Raw genomic sequence first — 23,644 nt, forward strand, 5'->3', positions numbered from 1 at the left:
ATTTGCTTTGTGAACATACACACCAAATTCCTCAGACGTGGGCCACTTACATGACCAGAGAAATAACACATTTTTCATTTTACTCTTCATGTGTATATAAAGGCAGAGTAGTTAGATGACATTGGAGGAGGGAAGTTATTTCAGCTATAGGGAAAGGTTGGCACAACAACAGAGAGATCTAAACTGGCCATGAATAGATCTGGTCTGAGAATTAATCTTTCTCACTATCACAGCATTGAAGTGTATGAACAGTATTTTCTTTAGAGTAGGGGACAAAAAGCCTAGCTGTTTAAACTGGCTTTTGACAAGCTTTCTACATGGCCGTTTATGATGTGGTTGCTTTTGAGAAGTGGACTGTGGCCCAGTGGATCTCTGCTAGTCCTGTGTCCGATGCTCCTACAACTAAGGACTGGAAGTTGCAGGAGTGTCTTATTAAAAGGCGAAAAATAATCTTTCAAATACATGATCAAGACTATTAATTCTCAAAAAATACAAACTACATATAGATAGCAATAGAATGTATTAGAAAAATATGATTTTGGCCTGAAGCATATATTTAATGATGAATCAAACCTTAACAGATTAAAGAGTGCCATGAGCTGATAATTTTTCTGCAGGTAAGCAGGCAGTGGGGTGCGTTTCTGACATTACTGTGTTTGTAATACTACTTGGTAAGCCCTGTGCCTCACACTTGGAATTTAATTTTGCTGCCTCATATATTGTACCAAATTTATCCCTAGTTTTAACTCTGCTCAAGTTATTAGAGTTGTATCAGGCATGAATTTGGAGTAGTACTATAAAACATTCATGAGATGAAAACTATTATCTATATTAAAGTAATGATTTATGGTTCTCAAGCACCTTTCAGGGTGAAAATCACAGAATGCTTTAAAACATTCATGAATCAAGCCTGGCACCACCGCAGAGCTGAGAAGTATTATCTCTACACTGCAGACAAGAGAAGCAAAGTGAAATTAAGAAAGCCACCCAACACTAACCAGCGCTGGAGGAAGCAGCAGGAGCCAGTATTGATGTGTGCAGTATTTGTACACATGCCAAGTGGTATAGACTTAGCCCACGAAACTGTTGATTTCTGAGTACTAATTTAGCCAGTGAGTGCCATAAACTCTCAAAATGCCTCTAGAACTTAATTTTTCTTTATAAAATTAATTTTAATTAAAGAAAAAGCCCACACACTCTATCTACAGTGATATTCCCTACTACCAATACATCTGAATAGACTCAACCGTAGTATAAAACATTCATTCTAAATTCAAATGAATTTTTTATGACTGACTCCTGCTGCTGGACAGCAGCACAACAGAAAAAGGTGCTTTTTCTCACCCCAGTACTGCTACTGGATTTTTTTGTTCCAAAAAGCATATATGTGGGGCTTTGGGAGAATCAAAAGTGTCATCTGGTGGCTGTTATCAGCTGCACTGCTTTAATATAACCAAAGCAGGAATTACTTAGCAGAGATCAGAGACAAGGCACAGGGGCTGGGTCAGGCAGTGGTGGCTGCTGTGCCAGAGACCACGTCTGCGAAATCTCCCCTCAGCACAAGCTGGGCAGTCCTGGGAATCACCTGCTCTTTATTTTCTGTGCCCTGTCACCTGCTGCATCCTCATCTGTCTGCACTTATTCAGCTGATGTATGTTATTGCCTGCAGCTGCCTTGGTTGTTGAACTCTCCCTTCCCCAGTGCCTTGGTTTGGCTAGTGGTCTCCATGCTGCTCCCAGAGCTGCTGTGAGATGAGGAAGTAGCAGTTCATGGTGACTTTCTCTCTATGGGTGATCCTCAGGCCTGAAGGGTAGGTGGGAGCCCGGTGAATGGTGCTGGTTTGGGGTCAAAAAAAAAGAAACCCTAGGTGGGCTTAGACAGGGGTGTGCTGAGGCGGGGGGAAACATTGCTGTAGAAGAGGTGCAGTGCTGGCTCCCTGAGAGGGAGCAGGGGCCATGAGAGGGATTTTTTCCCTCTGCATTATCTAGCCTGGTCTTAGGCTCCCTCATCACCCACACAAGGCCTCCTCCTCTATCCTGCAGTCACCCCTAAAACCTCCCAGGCCTTATTTTCTCCCCTTGTCCTCCCAGAAGATCCTTGCCTCTGCTCAGGCCTGGCACTGCCCTAGGGAGTCTGCACAGGGCACAGCGGGCACCCAGCTCTCACGTCCTGTAGAAACTTGTTTCCTGCTCATCTTCAAGGCCTTTGGCTTATGGTTTTAATGCAGGTGCCTCTTGCAATGCAGATGGCAGTGGCATGTTTTTCTATGCTAGAGACAGTGTGAGGATATGTATGTATACAGCAAGTACTCTGGGTTTGGTTTTGCTTTGTTCCTAGTCTACTCCTTATGTTGTAGAAAGAGAGTTATGAAATACCTCAGGAGTAGCCTGATTCAATGGGTGGGTGGGCAGTTGACAGGGCTCTGTTGTGAAAAGTTTCCACAGAGCAGCTTAGTTTGGCCTTAAGGTAGAGGAGGCTGGAGCACAGCTGGTGCTCAGGGGAGCTGCTGAGAGCACCAGCTTCTTACCTCATGTCACACTTGAAGTTGATAACATTCATCTGCACAATCTGCCCTGCTCGTGGCTACAAGTGCATTGTCTGCTTTCTCTTCCTAGAATGCTGGGCTTATGCTGTAGGAGTGCTGGATTGCGCTGAGGCTGTCAGTAAGGTATGATCCTGACATCCCATTTTATACATTCTTACTGCATGCCTGGTCTTGATCTGTTTGTAGTGTACAATGCATGCTGGTTTGTTTTCTTTTTCATAATGTCAGTGGGGCATAACAAAATGCTAGTCTTTAAGATAAATTTTTTGGAATCTAAATTGAGGGGTTGCAGTCAGGCACAGGCAGCTAATTAGCACCTATGTTTTGAGCACATAGTGAACTAGTTCTCTTAATTTAAGTGCCTAAATTCCCCCCATGTTAAATAGGAAGAGAAAACTGCCTAGAAAAGCAACTCCAAAGGGAGATCCTGCCTAATTTAGGCTGTCCCTCAAGAGGATCTCAAAGGCACCTAGCTTTCCCAAAAATAAATAGAATTTATTTTAGAAGGACTGGTTCAAGAGGCACCTAAAATGTAGATGTGATTAGCTACCCAAGCTAGTTGGATTGGATTCTAACCATTTTGTCACCTGAGGCTGATTGAATTACTCAAGGCACTAATTTAGGAAGGCCCAAACTACTAACGGGTAGTCCCCTGCACAGTTCAGCAGCAAAGCTGTTCCTGCGCACTTGCACCTTTTGCTGTACTGCCCGCTCAGTGCACTGGTGAGAGTGTGGTTGGGCTGCTGACTCAAATGATCTGACCTAGAAAGCTCAGCATGTGGTAATGGACAGAGGAGAAAGCAGGAACCTTTTAATTCAGATTTTCTATTGGGGAAATTTTATTTTTGAACTTTTCTCTGGAAAACTTGTCTGCTGTTTGGGCGAGACTGCACAAATAGGAGAATGAGTTAGGTTAATTCAGTAGTTTGTAAGTGTTAGACTGTTCTTTTAACTCAACCAGAGGCATCTACTAAGGCATCAACTAACTTCAGTCACTAATTATTTGTATGACAAATAGCAATGGTTTCTTGATAGATGGGTTCTCTGCACACATCTGGTACATGGCAATCTTTGGTGGCACTCACTACAAAAAGACGAAACAAGTGAATTAATTTCCACTAATTGGCTATTTTGAAAAACTGATAAATGTGAACCACAACTAGAAATTGAGGTTATTGTTCTCTAGAGCTTAACTGGAAGTACTGCTCTGACAGTTATGTCTGCAGATCATTATTGTGGCAGGGTAAGAACTGCAAGACATTTTCTGCTTGCTGAAGGAGGTTTGGAAGGGCAACTCCTGACAAAATCACTAGTCTCATGCTAAAAGTCCAAATTGCATGATTCACCCACATTTCTAGCATGTTTATAAACATTTTAGAACCAAAATTACCACCTCATGCACTTTATTTACCATTGTATAGTAAGTGCAATCACTACTTGACTTTTTCTATCATCCTTGTGGCAGGGTGATAGCAACTTTTTCTCTGTCACTCGAGTGTGAATTTATGTCCCCAAAAAAACGATATGCCAGCAAAATATTTGGTTTACACAAGAACGGAGAATCAATTCACATGGCACAGAGTATAACTGACTTCCACCTAATGTGAATTGCAGGAAGCTCTAAAGCTGAGACAAACTCATTTCACCCTCCTGCAAAGAGTGCTTTCGTGTTGCTGCCTCTCTTAAGACTAGTGTCACTCAGCAGGCAATATCTGGCAGTCTGTTGCTATGTAGTAGGAAGTGTGTGGAGTGGCCTGTGAATCAGAGGTGACAATATCTTACCTGAAATCACACAAGCCAAGTGACCTCCGTGGGGCTTAATGCAAACAAGTGACAGAGGACTTGTGTGAAAGTCAGAGAAGCTGTGGGAGGATTACTATACACACTGTATTGGATATTTAAACTGATGTGCTAGCTGTGTTGTTTAAAACCTGTGCTTGATGTCTGAATCGGTAATTGGTAACATGCTTGTGTTGCATCTTCATGAATAGCAGTTGCATTGCTTGGTGATAATTCTTGCTGTGATTGCAGTCACAGTAGCATTCTATTTGTGTTTGTAAGTGCTGACCTATATGAGTTATGATGTATTGTTGCAAGATAAAATGAAATATCTCCCAGTTCACCATTTCTTTCCCTCTGTTCCCCTTGGTCTGGCTAAAGGAAAATAAACATGGGAGTTGTACCTGGCTATTTTGTTTTGGCCTCGCTCCAGCAAAGCACTCAAGAATGTTCTGCAAAACTCAAGGTTAAGCATGCACCTAACTGTTTTGCTGGATCAGAGCCATGGGGGAAGGGGAGGAAAGTTACTCTTGTCATATTTCAACTGTGACTGACAATCTGGTCTTTGCTACGCTCATAAAAATGTGATCAAGTCTCTTGCATTAACATCTGCATGCTCTATGCCCTTTTGAAGTAAAGGAAGCTGTTTATTCAAATGGAGTGCCTTCACTTCCTGGGTGTTAGATGATTTTATTTATTTTCCCTCACTTAGCTTTGTGGTGTTAACCTGTGATTTGTGGTTTAGCCTCTCTCCTTCCTTGTATCACTGTCTGAACTGGAGAACTACTCTACAGTGGTGATCGAATACAAAATTAAGAAATCATCACAAATGCTTAGAAATCCTTGAATATAGTCACTAAAAAGTTATAGAATGTTCCTTTTAAAAATTATTTATCTAATGTTAGTTTATGGAAGTACCTAGTCTGTACTCCTAAAATAGCCTGCTAGTAACTGAGGGATTAACAGATTTGACATGTAAGCTAAATAAATGCAGGTTGGAATAGTGGAACAGGAAGGCTACAGAATCAAAAGTTATCTGTTGAGAAAGCCCTGAAGAAACCTTTACTGTGGAAGGAGGCACAAGTATCATGATCGTATCTACAGGGAACAAATGGTAACTTGTGATGCTAGATTCTGGTTTCTGTATCATTCACTGAAATTACTTTGTGTGGCAGCTCCAGCTGAACAGGAAGTCTGACTTTGAGAACCACGGTTAATCATAGAATAGTTAGGGTTGGAAAGGACCTTAAGATCATCTAGTTCCAACCCCCCTGCCATGGGCAGGGACACCTAGCACTAAACTGTGTCACCCAAGGCTCTGTCCAACCTAGCCTTGAACACTGCCAGGGATGGAGCATTCACAACTTCCTTGGGTTCTCAAATGATTTCAAATAAGGTGCAGAGGACAGAAACTAGACGAGTGCTGTTTCACTCACAATGCAGGTATATTTGTTGTCTTGCAGCATCTCTGGGGGCAACTATGATGATTGCTTACAAAATATTGGAGAATTAATATTGTTCATTAGCTGAAAGTAGACTGACAGCATATAGAAATCAGCTGCAGGTGCAAGTTCTTTGTGAATCACCAGTGATCCATAGATAAGTTCAAGATTTTCAGCAGGAATGGACTGTATATAGCCTTTTGCACTATTCCGAGTTGGGTACATAATCAAATGAAATAGGTACAAATGCTGCTTTTCTTAAGACCAGATCTTCATGTTTGCAGCATAAAGATTGTAAAGATGGAGATGAGGGAAATATCAATATAAAAAATAACATGGCTTCTCACAATTTAATTTTTGTAAAGCTTATGCCACTCCTACCTGTGTTATTATATTCAGCTGTGTTAAAAATACCCTTTGTTCATTTCCCATGCAACGAAATCAATCCTTCACTGCATCCTTGCTGTGTCTTTGTATATAGGCTGCAATTCCTTTGAAATCACACAGATTTTTCTTGTGCTTTCTGTGGAATTTTCTTTTAAAACAAAGTTCTGTAGCATATCTAGAATAAAGCTGTGGTTTTGGATGCGTTACTGTGGGCAGTCATAGGAACCAATCATAATTTCTTGTAAGTTACACAGTCTTTCTGTTGGAATCTGTCATGGCATGTGTGGTTGCTTTGAAATATCTTTTGCAGATTGAAGAACTTGAAACTCAAAAGCTGTTTGTGAATTTTTTTGGACTTGCAATTCAGATGAACTGTTTCAGTGTACAAGCAATGAGTTCATTGAATATAAACCAACTGCAGTACAGGCCTGCAACTCTTTAACAGGATAGTGTATTTTCACTTGGAATATTTGTGAATGAAGACCCAACAGATTTCTGAAAATTACTTTCTATTAATAAATCATACTAAAACCAGTGTTAAACTGGTATTATTTACAAAAAATGTTTGTCCAAATCTTTGTGTTTATAGAATGATAAATTACTTTAAAATGTATGAAACATTTTGTATTTTATGAAAAAATTACACCATCAATTCCCATGGTAATTTCAAATCGAAACTTATTTCACGGAAAAATGTATTTATGTGACAGAAATCTGTGTAACTTTAGGCAAGCCAATTTGTAACTACTGAGCGTATTGTTGAGGCAACTTTATTATACTCATGACGCTATTTCTGCTGAAACTATGCATACTGCTGCCCTAAAAGCAATAATGGCGTTGAGCAAAATTTAACTTAGAGGTAAAGAACTAATTAATTGTACTGCTAAGCATGCATTTATGCATTTTGTATTTTCTTTTTTACTCTCCTTGAATTTACCATCTTTTAATAAGGATGAAAAAGAGAAGGACTTAAGAAGTGTCCTCTGCTAAACTATTCAAAACTTTTATAATAAATCAAATGAGGCGGATTTGAGATGCATGGAAAATACTAATGAATTTACCATGAATCCTTCAAAAAGAATATAAAAATATGATATTAGATATCAGGTCTAGTCCTCCTAAGATGAGTGAGGAAATTGCCACTGTTCTGAGAGGGCAGGCTGCAATGTACAGTGATTTACCGTAGTCCAAATCTAATTACTGTCACTGTCTAAAACTGACATGATTTTTGCCTTTTTTATGTTAATGTTTATCTATTAGTTAAAGTGGAGTTAATTCTGGTTTAGATTAGTATAAAAGAAGCTAATTTTATTCACTTTAACTTTCCACCATTCTGGTATAATGTTGTTTAGTAAACATTCATGGAGTAAGTCAATGCAAGTCTACTGTGAGGAAGCTTAGAATGAACATGACGTTCAAATGGGACTGTTTAACTTTTATATGAAAAACTGATTATGCAATCAAATTCATGTAGTGAGTCCTTGATACACACATCAGAAAATCTACAAACACCATTGGGAGATGAATATTAGGTATCTTTACTCTGTTTCCTTTATAAGGAAGAATTTCGAAGATCTATCAGAGTTTAAAAAAAAACCCCAACCAACCAAAACCCCAGAAAAACTCAGAACAAAATAAAAACCACAACTGACCAAGAAAAATGCACAACCACCAACCAAAAAAAAACCCCAAACCCCAAACAAAACCCAAACCAAAACCACCAACAACAAAAAAACCTTGAAAAACCAAAACAATGGAATTTAGGCAGTGGAAATGCTGGAGTATTTTACTCAAAAGCCCTTGAGCAAATATAAATATGCTTGGATCAACTAATGGCATGCAAATGAAGATCACTTAAAGAAGAAACAGTTCCTATTCTGAATACTAAATTGAACCTTATAGAGAGACTATGAAAAAAATCTTACTCATCTGGTGGAGCTAATTGGGATGTAGTTAAGCTGATGTGGTGTAACCTGCATTTGTCATGGGACAGGATGAATTTCAGCCTGTTTCTTACAAATGTAATTTCACCTTTTTAAAATTCCTTCTTTCCAGTTCAAACTCTAAACCTAAGTGTCCTCTAATTTTTTTAAACTGTAAGTGGTGAATATCAAAATTGTACTCTGAGCAACATCAGTGTAGTTGATTTAAATGTTCATGTAAATTCTTAGTAGGCAGCTCCATATTTTTTCAGTTACAAACAGGAGTGGGGATAGCTTTCTATATATGTACTTTGCATTTCTTTTCCCTATTGGTAATTTTCTTATGGACTTACACTCTGATATTATATGGAATAGAAATGGATTTGCCACCGGATTATTTTGGACATGAATCACTTCCTGCAGGTCTTCTTTCTTTCTATTATCTTTATAGGGATCCTACCATTGCTAGTTTTCCAGTTTATGTACTCTAATGATGAATCTAAATTATGTGTGATGAACCTGGGACAAATAACTCTTTTGAAGTGTGAAACTGAGATTTGTTTGTTTAAAATCAGGCTGGCAAGGCATGTAAACATGCGCTATTTTTACTGCTCAGTGAAGTAGTTATATTTTAAAGTATAACTGTAGATCGAAGTACTTTATTGATTCAGAACCTTTGAAGTTGTCTGACCTGTAGTATATTGGGAATTTCATAGCTGACTGTACAATTAAACTTTGACTCCAGGGGATATTTAGGTTTAAATTTCTCATTAGAACTTCTGAAGTGAGCTTTCTTCTCTTGACAAATGCAAAGAACGTGTGAAGAGGTTAAACAAAAATTTTATTCTGGAATTCAAATCAAACTTTTATGCACTGTTTTTCTCATTCATTTATCTGCTTCAGTTAGAAGTATACTGGTTATTGCTGAACTTCCAGTTAATCTTTGAACCTTCAGCAACCTTTCATTTTTTTATAGGTTCTATTCATATAAAAAGAATACCCTTTTTTACTTGCTCCAGTCTCTTCTGAATTATCTTTAGAAAGATAAAGGGAGACAGCAATAAGATATAGAGTTATGTTCTACAAAATCCCATTAGTACTGAAAGCTCACTCTGTGGATCCTCAAGTATTAAATTTGGCAACTACTGAATGCTTTCTCACACCAATAAAGAGACTTTCATTGTATGTAATTGAGACAGAATCACAAAAATAGATACCGAACAGCCTATTCAATTACCAAGAATACCCCTCTGCTTATTGTAGTATACTCATTACTGCCAGAATGATGGTCAAAATTCCCAGTTGCCACATATTCGTGTAGCCCCACCGGAGTCTGCATTACTTGGTTGGTTCATGTTATTTGAAGATTTCTTTCCAGATCTGATGATACAAAATAATACCGGATGATATAAAATAACCTGTGAATTGGAAGCTTTATTAAAATTTAATTCACAGTATTTATGTCAACAAATAAGTGATGTATTTTACAAGCATGGCTTTGCTTGGAGCATAACAATAAAATGTGAATCTTTCTCTGACTTGCTCTGTGGTGGATATGTTTTTATCAGTTTCCAGAGAAACAGAGAAAAGAAGCATCTCTTAAAATATAAATTCAGGGGCCTCAGTACACTAACTGTTACTCTCAAAATGAGGATTTAGAGTGTCTTTTGTCTATCAGGTTACACTTATGCTTCCTGTGGAGTCTGCTTCTGGTCAGACATGGTTAATCTTCTATTCATCAAAGATTTTGGAAATGAGAGATTTCACTTTTTTTTAATTTTATTTTTATTTTTAGAATAGCCAGTGCTCCTCTGTCTGGGCTTGATCCTTGCATTTTACTTGCAGTTTTCTTGCTTAGTTAACTGTAGGGATGGAGCAACATAGATATCCAATGTAAACAATTACTTCCTAAGATATACTCGTGCCCGTAATGGTTTGGTGGTAACTTTAGAAAGACCAGGCCTTACTCTCATGGTCCAATTTAGTCTGGCTTGGGAGTTTTGCAGCCAATTTGGAACCTGCATGTTTCACCCTGTGAGCAGCAACCACATCCATCTGTTTCATCATGTAAAGAGCAGAGACAAACACTTCGATGGTGATGGTTAAATGTATATCACAACATAGCAGTGCATTGTTCTGAATGAATGGTCTCAGTGAGAGGTTTACACTGACACACTGAAGAGACAGCATCTCAAAACAACGTTACAGCCAGACAGTTAAGATACAAATGATGTATGCAATATGATAGTATAACTGCACATCACACATACATGATGCAGAGATGGCTATGGAAAATACTCACTTTTTCACTTGATTCTGCTTCCTTTTGGCTTCTGCACCCCTTTGGTGCATAGCAGGGAAGTAGGTATTTGTGTTTAGTGGAAGAAATTACACTGACTAACAGACACAAGCATTTTACTCATCAGTTTATCATAGACTGTTGCTGAGTAGACCGACAGACAAAGACTACAAACAGTGCATTAAACATTTAATGAACCCAGGCTGAACTCCTGGCCCTGTTGAAGCCAATGGAAATTTTGCACTTTTTTTTTGGGGGGGGGAGTGTGGGGTAGAGGGGGCAGCATTTTTTGTTGGTTTCTAATTGTTTGTTAATCACTTAGTAGAAAATTAGAAACGATGCCTCAAAGGGAGCATCCTTTTACTTTGTGCAATTGCTTTGTAGATATTAGAGTTCACCACAAGCAAAACGTGTTTTTCAACAGGGGCTGATAAGCAGATTGCCAGACCTGGTTTCCAAAGGAGTAGATGATATTTCTATAATGTGTGTGTGTGTATTGGTGCACGGCATCTGTGATGCTCCATAAGAGAAGTACATGATAGCTGTTATCCTAACCCATGAAAGGAATAAAACAGGATTGTGGATTTTGTTGAAGGCTCTCACATAATAACAACTATGTGTTCAGATTACTTCCATTAAATGTCCTGATGAGTAGGAACGACTTGTGTGCACTAAATATTGATGGTAAACTAAAGGCACTTGCTTGGTGAACAAATTAATGTATGTGAGTGACAGAAGGGAATAAAATCTACTCTTGTAGTAAGATGGAAGTGCTGTGTTTTATGGTAGTGTTCAGTCACGATCTTCAAGAAACCAATGAAACCACCTAAGGTTCAATGGCTGCTGCCAGGTGCAAGGTGTGGTGTTGTGACATTACATCCTTCCTTCAACTGGAGTTGTAGGAAAGCAAGCAATGAGGTGCGCAAAATAACACCATCTGACCTGGTCCAGGATTGGAATTGCAATGAGAGCTTAGGGATGGGACCTCAGATACTGAAAATGACACTACTGTGAAGTGGTTGTTTCTTATTTCATATATGTGTTGAATATGAGTATTATATATGCATTGCAAATGAGTATTTGTGGTGTGAATATCGATGGCATGAACTGTAATTGAAGTTTTAAACTGGTTTCAAACAACTTTCCGGTAACTGACATATACTGTACTTTCTACAGACCCGTTTATTTGGGGGAAAAATGCATTTCAGTTTAAATTTTCAAGTCAAAACATCTAACCCCCAAGCGATTGCACCGTCTACCCCACGCTACTTCCCCCGCGCTGGTGAGGAAACGTGGTGCCGTTGGTGCGAGCTGCTCGGGCAGGGGTTCAGCCACGCCTGCCGCAGCTGGCGTCAGGCAGGGGGAAGCCGAGCAGCGGGTGAGGTTCCCCCCAGCCTGTCTCCCGCGGGGGTCCGGCCTTCCCCGTGCGCCGGGCCCGGCCGCCCGCCGTGCCCCGGCCTGCTCGGGGCCCCGCGCTCCGCCCACCTGTGATGCCATAGTAAGGAGGGGCTTTTCCTCTGCAGACTCCTCCCTCGGAATCTCCTTCATCACCATGGCAACAGCCTTATCTGCCGCCCTAGCGCCTTTCCCCTACAACAGCGAAATCAACAATGGCGCGAGTCAGCAGCGAGCCGGGCAACCACCGCGTCCCAACACACCCCAGAACCGCTGGCGGCTGCAACCAAAGCGTGGTTGAAAGTAGAGCACAGAAACACCGTTCGAAAATGGTAACAGTGGTAAACCATCCGTGAACCTGGCCGTTAACAGCGCGGGGGGGGCCTAGCCGTGGTCTTGTGGCTTTGTCAGAGTTGCCCCAGTGAAGTCACCAGGAACACGGCAGTGCCTTGCTGCGGCTAGACCTGCTGGAAGTACTCCAGTGCCAGCACCAGGGTTTGGACCTCCTGCAGGGTAGGGTCTCCATATGAGATCCATATCAGGATCAGTCCCCTGAGTTAATTTTAGTCACCCAAAAGATTATATCTGAAATACCTGGGTTTGTTTGGGTTTTATTTATCTGTTTGTTTATTTATTTTTCCTTAAAAAACAACATTGAGCTGATTTTGCAAATAAAGCGCAGTTCCTTGTAGTTCACTGAGGCAAACTCTCCCTGAAATTTTTATGTATAATTCTGGGCCCGCAGTGCTTATAGCTCTAGTAACATTTTAAAAAGCAATTTACATCATATAAACAGTCTGGGGTTTATTTTTGCTAACAGAATATATGGAGCCAAATTCTGCCATCATCGCCATTGTCACAGTTCTCCCCAAAATGATAATTGGTGTTGAATTTACTGTAAGGGGTTTTTTTAATTTATTTTTAAACTTCACTTCAAATTCACTTAATACATTGTAAATATTCAAGACAAAATATTTCAACATTATTTAGTATTTTAGCCAAACAAAAAATGCACTAACGTTGTGCCATACTCCCTTTGAAACCACACTCTTTGTTTAAAAAGGGTATTTATCTTCTTGAATTCACACAGATTTCTGGATTTTGAGCTCTTGCAAGTGAGAGATAGTCTGAGCATACACAAAAAGCATAGCAGCAGAATTGTATTACGTTAGTGACCCTGGGCATGTCCTTACTATTGTATTTTAAAAGCTCCCATTGATTGCCATGGAAGTTTTAGCTGTGCAAAGACTGCAGTATCTGGCTCCATAAAAGCAACATTTTCCACTAGACTTAATATATTTAAATACTTTAAAAGTCCATTAACAGAAGGGGTTCTTTGCTACTACATCATATACTAGAACTACTTTCACTATCACGGTATTCTGTGTCCAATAAAAATATCCCCTATTGCTTGCACTGAGCTACAGGTTGTTTCAGAAACATTTCATCGGTTGCAGGTAAAACCATTACATACTATTGTGGGTTTTGAACAAATTTTATTAATAGTCATGTTAAGATTAGGTTAGCTTGCTTTTGCAACATATCACAGTTACCCTACAGACTTCTTTGCATGCTGCAAGAAATTTTCAGAGCAGAAGTGTCATAAAAGATAAGCATGCTGGATTTGTGATGCCTTTGATATCCAACGAACTGCAAAGTCATTGTAAAATTAAATATATTTAATTCAATGAGAATTACTTCTAATTGGTAAGCATATCAAAGGTTCTTGGCCAATTACATATTTTCTTTCTTTGTGATTCATATGACATTCCAGGTCTATGAAGTTTGTTTCTAGTATCACGCATGGAGCTATCCTTAGCTAGCGCTAATAACATGCTATTTGATCTTTAGAAAATGTAGTCCTTTTGTGCTGAGTGCTAGAACAAAATAGTTTATCAGCTAGAAAGGATGCATTGGAAAGCATGCAGTGCTTTTTATTTCTTGCAGAGTAAAAACCCACCAAAGCAAAGGTCAGGTCACTTTTGTGAAGACAGAGCCACTTTTTCTTCAAGGTTTCACCTACTGCCTGAAAAGAGTCATGATACTCGTATTAGTGCCTGCTGTTAACCTTTCATAAACGTAACTGCAAAACCCTGGGAGTGAGTGGTTGATACCATACATAAAATGTCTCATCAGTTTACAGTGGCTATCGTACAATGTAGAATAGTAACCTGATGAATATCTCTGTGCTATTTTTTATGAGTAGCCATTGTATATTTGCTAGTCAAAGCAAGTGATTTGATCTAACTTTCTTTATTAGGTCTTTTTTTAGCGTTCCTAAAAGACTGCATGTGAGTCAGGTTGATTTATTTCTGGCTACTTGGTCTATGGTATGAAAAACAGTATTCTGAAACTAGAAGTTAGTAGGCAATTTCCTGGTTACCAAAGAGAAAGGCACTGCAGTGAAATAGCTTAAATTCTCTGGTTCTGGTGGAGAGATACACAGGTGCCCAATTCATTGGAAATCCAGTTCTTTATTCTGGTGACCAGCAGTGGATATTGTTGTCCAGTGTAAGGTATGTAAGCTTGAAAATTTTGGTCTCTGCTTGCCGTAGTAACTATTACGTATTCAATCCTTGCCTATGGAGTGATTAGGCAGAAGAATTGGAGAGGAATAAAAACAGGTTTTATATGTCTAGAACAACCTTGTTGCTGGTGTGAACTGCAGCTGAAATGATAATTGAAACGATAATGTCTAGCACATTTATTACAATAACCATTGAAGGAATTTTTCTTTTTTTTTTTTTTATTTTTTTTAAAGATGCTATTTACTTGGACTCCATCGATATTAAGTGTTGTTTCTTAGTGTTTTGGCTTGCCATGTGTTACAGTAGTTTATTGCTCAAACCCTGTAATTCCATAACAACTAATTTTACACTTGCCAGGTCTTTAAAATGAACATTTTGTTGATAGTGCAGATTTGCAAGGTAAGTTATTTTCTCATGTAAACAACAGTTTAGTATTTCATCATTCCCTATTTGTCTGCAATATATAGATCGAAACAGTTGTGATGCAGAGCGTGACAAATTATGTACAAATCAAGACAAACATGAATTGATGAAGAAAAAAAATATATTATTTGTTTTCATAGAACATACAGCTTAAGAAAACATTATTCAATACATTTAAAGTGAAACAGTCCCTTTAGGTGATATCTCCAGAGCAAAATAAGGATTAGAGTTCAGAGTATTCCCATGATGCTAAGTATTTGTAATAGATTTGGGTTGAAAACTTAATAAGGGTTTCTCTAGGTTTGTCCTTTGGGATCAGATAGTGGATAGTAGTAGACCTTTCCAAAGGAGTATACTGATTTGCCAGGATTTTGTAAGGAAACAATATTTATTATTTTTTTCTGCTCCAGCTGGTGTTTCTGAATACAGACTGAAATTTGTACAAGTGTACAAGTCACACTCTTTAGATGTGGCAATTAGTAGTGAGTATTTAATTAAGCTACTGTAAGAGCATATTAATGTGAATTTCTAGGGCAGCAGACAGTTTTAGTTGGTTGGTTTTGTGTGGTTTTGTTTTTTTGGTGGGTTTTTTTTTGTTTTTTTTAAAAATCAGTAATGCAAATAGCTTTGTAACTGCTCATGTGCAGTAAAGCTTCTCTTCTTTAAATATATGGGACCAATAGATCACCTTCAAGTCATGATGGGCACATTAGTTAGAATGAATACGTGGTCCTAGAATCATAGAATGGTTTGGGTTGGAAAGGACTTTAAGATCATCTAGTTCCAATCCCCCTGCCATGGGCAGGGACATCTCACACTAGAGCATGTCACCCAGGGCTCTGTCCAGCCTGGCCTTGAGCACTGCCAGGGATGGAGCATTTACCACTTTGGGCAACCTGTTCCAGTGCCTCACCACCCTCACAGTAAAGAACTTCTTCCTTATATCTAACCTGAATCTCCCCTATTTAAGTTTAAACCCATTACCCAAATACCTGAAACATTACCGTTTGGTGAAATAATATATAAATCTGTAATTCTTCATTATAGTGGTTTGCAAATTTTTTCTCATATATGAAAGGCCAACAGCCAATGCCGTGTAAATATTTAACATTTTGGCATTAATATTTAAAACTGTAATGGTTAATTACAGGAATTCCTTGTTATCTTCTATGCTATAAAAGGATTTTATCTAAATTGATAATGCAATTGTAAGTTCGCTTTTGACAAGTATTTAAGGTACGTGAGTCCCAAATTCACCTTTCAGGAATATTTTAACCACTTATTCTTGTGAGAAAGTGAACAGAAAGAAATTGAGTGATTGGATGATTATTTCTTTTTTAAAGTATGCATAAAGAAATTATGCCTTTATATAAACCTGTGCTGTTCCATTTATTTTCCGAAGATCCTAGCAAGCTGTTCCAGCTTTACTTGACACTAAATGCCTTTCTGTTCACTGAGCTATTGGGAATCATCTCAGCATGGGCATGTTTAAAATTAAGCTTTTGTAAAATAAAAGTTTTAACATAGCTTCCCCTGTAAAGACATTTGATAGAAAAAAGTACCAGTGCCAGTACATGTGTGGTATCATTACTGATTTCATGTGGCATCTCTCCTTTCTAGTTGAAGAGAAGCAGAATAACAACTTGCTGTATTTATGAATATAATGCCAAAAAAATGACCAGCTATCCTGAACTTTTCACATCGGGCTATTGAATAGAAGTGTGTTTAAAAACAAAACAACAAAAAAACCCCACCAAGTACTTCTCAGTCCAGAATGTTTTGAAGTACTGATCTGCTCTTTTAATAATTTTAATAGGTTGGGGAGGGGTTTTGTCATAGAATCATAAAATGGTTTGGGTTGGAAAGGACCTTAAGGATCATCCAGTTCCAACCCCCCTGCCATGGGCAGGGACACCTCACACTAGACCATGTCATCCAGGGCTCTGTCCAACCTGACCTTGAACACTGCCAGGATGGAGCATTTACCAGTTCTTTGGGCAACCTGTTCCAGTACTTCACCACCCTTACAGTAAGAACTTTTTCCCAATATTTAATCTAAATCTACCCTCTTTCAGTTTCAAAGCATTCTCCTGTGTCCTATCCCCACATGCCCTAGTAAAAAGTCCCTCTCTAGCTTTCTTGTCGGCCACCTTTAGGTACTGGAAGGCTGCTCTAATGTACTCCCAAAGGCGTCTCTTCTCCAGGCTGAACAACCCCAAAGCAAACTTTATGAAAGATACATTAGTGGTAACTCTAAGTTGTGATAGCTTTAGTCCTTCTACGTTAGGATAAAGAACAGATAGAGCTACTGTACGTGTTGAACTTGGGATGCTTGGCTGCTGTCCAGATCCCCAGGCAGCTGATATATTAGACTTACAGAACTAATTAAGCAGCCTATTTAAAATGGGCTTTATGCACCACAAATCTTTGTGTTTTGAGTAATTTAAAAATAAAAATGGACAAATTTGGCTTTACTCTTTAAAATTATGCAGTGCTAACATTTTTACCTCAAAATAAGCATACACAGCTATGCAATGGTACCATGAGAGTTCTAGTGTCCACAGTATGACTGTGAGCTCTTGATTTCACATGGGATTTGTGTTTATTTGTTTTTTCCCTTCTCAGGCTTTTCTGTTAGTGTTTTCTGTGTGTGTCTGACTTTTCATCATCTGTGCTTTTCTACTGATTTCTAGTGGTGGTATATCTTGCATTTTATAGATCATTGAAAGTAAAGAGAAACCACATGGCGAGGTAGTGTTATGAACCAGTACAAGATGGATATTTAAACAGAAAATTCTGTTTCATCAAAACTCTTGTTAGTTTTTTATTATGAGCTTATAAAGCTCATACCTAAGGTAAATGAGAACATAATTCCTTTAGGCTGTGCTCAGCTGGCTGTGGTGTGGAGACATATGTCCTTAACTGGAAGCAGTATTGTCAAGGTAGACCAGTGTTCAGGACCTGAGCTAGTATTTCCATATTGTACATGCATCTTTGGAACCTCTTATCAAGCTTTCTGTTGTCTCTCTGGACTCATGACCTTTATTAGCTCATTCTTATGACATTATAATGAAATATGTTGGCTATGGTGAAGGAATCGGGGTTAGGAAGGCTTGCCTCGGAAGTAATTTACAGTGAAGCAGCTAAATCCATACTGATTTCAAATTCAAACTTTACATCTTTCATGTCTTTCTCTTTTCATTCATATATTGATAGAATAACAGATTCAATATCAGATTTCAGTATTAATATGGGAAGACTTTACTGCATACAAGAAGATTGGCAAAGAAAAAGATGGTAGCTGAGAAGAGGTTAATCAGCACAAACATTCACATTTACCTTCTTTGGCTTGTGTTTATGTCCATTTAAATGTCAATACAAGTGGTTTAATTGCATTCCAGTTTGAGAAGCATTTGCATTGAAATGGCATTGTTAGGTTTTCTGTTTATTGACCGTCAGTAACTGTTGGATTACATTTGTGCTCCCTTTAGAAGCTGTCTCGTTCTGATGCCCGTATATTAACTCTGAAATACAGTTGTATTTGACTTCAGCAATTTCAGGGAATAGCTGTGGAATTTCTTTTATCTCTGCTTAGTCTGTGTCAAAGAATATTGTGAAATCATTGGATTTAGCAACTGGCAATTTCAGATTTGTTCTGTATTCTTCATCAGAGAATTAATATTGAAGTTTCTTCTCTCCCTCAATTTGAGTTAATTTTATGTTGACTTCAGTATCATAAGCCCTACTCAATGTACGGATAATAACAGAATTAGTTTATTACTATGAAAATGCATGTACTGAATTAGAATAAGGCATGCCTCTAGTACATACTAGTTCAAGTGAAATTCAAGGAGCGCAGATCATTTTCAAAATAAACAGACTGGTGACTAATGTACTGTCCATCGTTTGAAGTCTGACTTGCCGCTTTGATACACATATTACTGATGAAACAAATTCTCTTGATATGACTTACAGTTTTAGACTTGTAGAATCATAGAATAGTTAGGATTGGAAAGGACCTTAAAATCATCTAGTTCCAACCCCCCTGGGCACTTCTTTGCATGTTTTCTTTAGTAGAGTTTTCCAGGATGGAGTTCATGTTGAGTAAAGGGCTTCAGCAGCGGCAGACACTAATGATAAAGTCAGGAGCACAGAGAGCGCTCTGTCAGACAGGATCTGCCATGGTGTGTGTGTAATGTAGAGCTTGCTTTCATGGCACAAGGAGTGAAGGTAATATAATTCTGATGACACTTACCCACATGTACAAGCACTTGGGCATTACATTTTATGTGTTGTTTTTAAATGATAATTAAATTCCACTTCCTTCTAAAGAAATAATACCACTTGAGTGATGTGCATATGCTGGAACTGTGATAGTTTGTCAAGAGTTCACATCAGTGAGAAAGCAGTAAAATCTGTGCCTTAGAACATTTGGCGCACATATATTCTGTTTAATAATTAGCATTGTTTCAGCAAAAAAGAAACTAGGTAGGAGATAATTTTCAGTAATCTTCCATATGCTCATCTTCAGATGGGAGATGGGAACACAGTCTAGCAAATTTCCCTTATATTCCTCTGCTGGCTCACAAACCCAGATGTTTCAGCTGACACAAGTTGGTCACTGGACCATAAATACCCAATGGAAAAATTTTTGATAAATACATAAGGTTTCTTATCAGCATACAGAAGTATGCCCTCTTCCACATGCTGTTCTTAATATACCTTAAGAATTAGTCAAAGATGTATATAGATATGAAGCATCTGTCATTGACCTGTCATTTGCACACCCTGCCCCAGACGCAGAGGATGTTAATCTAGAATGTTGAGTAAATTAATACATCTGAAATCAATGGATTATGAGTAATAGGTGGACATGTACAACTCTTGTATGAGTGCTAATGCTGTTCAAGATGTAATGCTACAGCTTAGACTAAAGAGATTTGATGGTAAGTTGAGTAAACAGGACAGTTAGAAAAATATATACATAGCATGTGCTTTTTTAAAAAAGAATTGTTTAGGAAGAACAATGAAACTGAGAGGTGGGGTTTTTTATGTGGAAAAATACGAGGCTTATCAAAGCAGGAATGCAGAATAGTCTTTGTAGGAAATTCGGACTATAGAAGATTCTCCGGAGCTAACTGAGGATTACAAAACAACTGTTTCTGAGCCTGTCATATAAGATGTTTTATAGATGTAGTGATAGGGTGACTCTCAGTGAAATTAATAACTGTTCTTATTTAACCTCAGACAATGGCTTGAGCTACAGAGCTTGAGACAAGCATTTAACTTTTTGTACACTTGTCACAAATGTTTATAGATGTTGGGAATCTTCCTTTTGACAGTTTTGCTTGGATCTGCTCCTGCATTATCTCTGCCTCTAAGTCTGTTGCTTAGAAAGAGGTTCCTGCTCTCTCAGGTGTGGTGTCCTGAAAGTCAAAACATTACTGATACTAATATAGCAAAGGCAGTGTTAACCAGAACAAAATGTGGAGTCGTGGCATAGCTTAAATGTTCCTGTGTATTAAAAAAAAAAAAAAAAGACAGATCCAGCTCTTCCCAGAAACTGCTGTACATTAACTGTTGTGTCCTGGTATCACTGAAGTTTCTCAATTAAAAAATGCCCTTAGATGTGGCAACATAGAAGTATTTTGGCCTCGTATAAAATGTGACCTCTGAGTCCCTCGTAGCAGTCTGTCTTCAGTCTCAGACTGCAACTTTTGCAGAGAAAAAAGTGGATGATCTCTGAGAAGAGATCAGTCTGTGGGTTGGTTCTCTTTTTTATTACTTCTTCACTTGGGACGAATGAGACTTTAAAAGTGTATGACAATACTTTTTATGTATGCATAAAGGACAACTAGAAGTATAATTGTGCCTGGAATATGATGCAAGTTCTTCTAAAAAAGACAGTGATGCAGTGATGTTAAAATGGTAAAATCTGTGCTCTCTCTGCCTGGAACATAAAGAAATGTGTAATTTTTTTTTCCTAGTGTTTGCAAGCTTAAGTACTTTGTTGTTCTTGTTCCAGATATCATTATAAAACCATTCACTTCACAGTTGTAAGCCTGTGTAGCCAAAAAATGAATTAGGTCACATTAGCCCCATATTCTTGTTTGTGGATCCTTCCTCTAGATTGGGCAGAGATTTAGAATGAGAAAAAGAAAGGCGAAGAAATAAACAATTTAAAGGAAAAAGAAATCTCGCTTTTAGCTTTAGAGCTAAAAGAAGGTTCTGCCATCATACTAATCCAGTCATATCCCATAGTTACAATTCTATGAAAGTCTTAAGATCATGTAAGTCCTGAAACTGTGGTTTTCTGCATATAAAAGAACTGGCACGCCTGTAGAGAATATATCAGAAATTTTTATCAAAACTATTGGATGGATTTAGCAGTTGTCTCTTGTTTCCCCTGACTTTTACATTGCTACATTGTTACATTTTTACATTGTTACATTTTTTACATTGCTCTAGATTTATAAGAGTCTATATCGTTTATTGTAGCTTTAAGGATGGGTTTACTCTTGTTTGAAAAGCCCTTAAGGAAGGTGGTATTACTTAGAAAAGGTGAAATTATGTTGAATAAGGGCAACTGTTCAGATGCCATGTTACCTCAGAGGCAGATAAAATTTTGCATACTGTTTTGAATAATAATATGTGTTTTCAAATAAATGAACTAGTGCAAGTCTCTTGATAGGTGCCTAACTTCAGAACCATTTCAAACTTGTATTACCTCTAAAATGACTGTTATTTTGATCCGATTTTGTTTACGAATGCAGACAGCTTGGACACACAAGACGTTTTGTAATGTATTCTCACCAGTATTAATCTCTTATTGAAGATTAAGATGAAAATCTCAGGATTTGAGTTCTATAAATCTGGGGTAAACATCATGTGATCAAAATCCGTGCCTTCAGTTTAAGTCTTTCATAAATTGTGTATAATAATTACAGAAAAAGATTTAATTCTGTTTACAATTTTTGTCTTTGACTCTTTTCTTAAACACCTTGCTCAAATGCTATGCAAAAAGAGTGGATTTTTTCTTAACATGAAATGTTAAAATATATTTAATCCCAACATAACAATATATGTGATTCTACTATGTCAAGGGATAGAAAGGTGGTGAGGCAGAGAATGAATGGAACAAAAAAAGTAAACCAGGGTAGATGGAGGGTTATGATCTGGATTTGTTTTGAAGCAGATTGTTGTTATTTCCTCATCAGGCCTACGATTAGACCTGTGCATATTAAATAATAAAATCTTATCATACTAGATGGCAGGTTTGAAAAAAACAGATCAAGATAGTTTAATATTGAAAAATACTTTTAGGACTTAATTTTCTTGACCTATTTGAGTCCTCTCCAGCCATCATTCTGAATACTGCCAGGATAGTTTTAGCACTTTCTGTAATACAAACATTTGATTCCCACCATAATATAAACATTTTATACCCTGGAATATCTTATCTTATTTTTCTGCTGCAACCTTAAGATTTGAGTCCTTTCTAGTGAATGGAAATTAAAGTAGAACTGTTATAGTGCTTTGGTAATATGGGGCTTTATGATGTATCCTTGACCCTAAATTCATTCTGTGTCTCTTGCGCTGTGTGTTCTTGGTAACAAAGATTTCTGAACCTTTGTGTACATGCTAGAATAAAACTCTATTTTTTACACATAGTAGAATATGTTTACCCCCTTATTTTTATTCCCTAAATATAGCAGGTTGCCGTTTATCGTATAATAGCAGTAGTAGATGAGGCAGTGGAATGACAGTATGACTGCAAAATATCTTCACGTCCCTGACCTGGAGTTGGCCTCTGCACACAGTTTCAGCTTTGGAATGATCTCATCTGAAGTACTGAAGTATGTTAATGCTGCAAAAGCAGCATTAACAGCATTGTATAAGCCCATTTAGAGAGGATTATGCTACTGTCCCTTCGTTTCGGTCCTTGTTTATCATAGAGTTTGGAAACCTTCAGGAAGTGAGTTCTTAAAATTGAGGTATTAAGGGTGTGCTCTTAAAAGATATTCTTAACTCTTTGATGTGTACTATTAGTGTGGAGAATGGACTTTTCTACTCTTAATACCACAAAAATGTTGTAATTACAGAAATTAAAAGGTGTAGGTGCACTAGTAGATAATTACTTCTACATCTAATCAGAAGTTCAGCTGTCTTGGACAATTAAAAGCTCATTCTTCTATCTTTATTTTGTAAGATAATTTTCTAGCATAATGGTCACATCATTTGTATAAATCTGCTCATTTGTATATATCTGCAAGTATTCAGTATTCTTCTTGGCTTCAGTGGCTTTAATTTCATTTTAATCAATGATGGTAATTAGCATTTGGCCTGTTCTATGAGGAGCTGAAAGCAATATCTCTACTTCCAATAGCAAGCACATCACTGATATCAGATACGCTCTGTATTGTTCTGTCCAAACAAGTATTCACCCTCTCCTATATCAAGTTACTGCAATGCAATCAAAAGCACTGTTTTTCATAAATTTTTTTACCTGCCTATTTATTTATACTTAAGAAGTTAAAGGATCTATTAAAGAAAAAAAGAAAAAGTACTTACTCAGTTTACACATGCTTTTAAAATGTATACGTAAACATTATATAATAATAATGTTTATAAAGTACATTACGTTTTGCAGTCCACATATGCTGAGGTTGTCAGGTTCCTCATTAGAGAAGTAAGGTATCTATTTTTGTTTTTTCTTTTCTGTAATTCAGTATTTCAAAATACCATTATTTTCTAACAGTTTGGGGATATCTACGAGTCCACAGTATAACTAAAAAGGTGCCGGCTCCACACTATAACAACTATTTAAACCAGCTTACTTTGGCTGGTAGGATAATAATTTAGCTTAATAAAAACTCTGTGCTTACCAACAGCATGATATCTGTGACTAGGTAGTAAAAAGAAAC

The 23,644-nt window shown here is 37.8% G+C and overlaps 1 protein-coding gene and 1 long non-coding RNA gene across 4 annotated transcripts in view; one reads left to right on the forward strand and one right to left on the reverse strand.

The window, feature by feature from the left end:
- Nucleotides 1-23,644, reverse strand: part of PEX5L (peroxisomal biogenesis factor 5 like) — a 113,728-nt gene that overhangs the window by 34,535 nt on the left and 55,549 nt on the right. Inside the window, exons 2-3 of one of the 3 annotated variants that reach the window (XM_030494278.1) lie at nt 13,730-13,795; nt 11,860-11,964 (exon numbers count right to left, since the gene is read on the reverse strand). The exons of 1 other annotated variant lie outside the window; for it this stretch is intronic. In XM_030494278.1, coding sequence (XP_030350138.1) covers nt 11,860-11,964; nt 13,730-13,795 — 171 coding nt within the window. The remainder of the gene's footprint in view (nt 1-11,859; nt 11,965-13,729; nt 13,796-23,644) is intronic. One more of the 3 variants, XM_030494279.1, reaches the window with a different exon arrangement.
- LOC115611412 overlaps nt 11,730-23,644 on the forward strand; it is a 157,576-nt gene continuing 145,661 nt past the window's right edge. The window contains exon 1 of the long non-coding RNA XR_003992575.1: nt 11,730-12,101. This is a non-coding gene — a long non-coding RNA (uncharacterized LOC115611412). The remainder of the gene's footprint in view (nt 12,102-23,644) is intronic.

Source organism: Strigops habroptila, chromosome 8 (genome assembly GCF_004027225.2).
Source record: "Strigops habroptila isolate Jane chromosome 8, bStrHab1.2.pri, whole genome shotgun sequence".
Lineage (NCBI taxonomy): Eukaryota > Metazoa > Chordata > Aves > Psittaciformes > Psittacidae > Strigops > Strigops habroptila.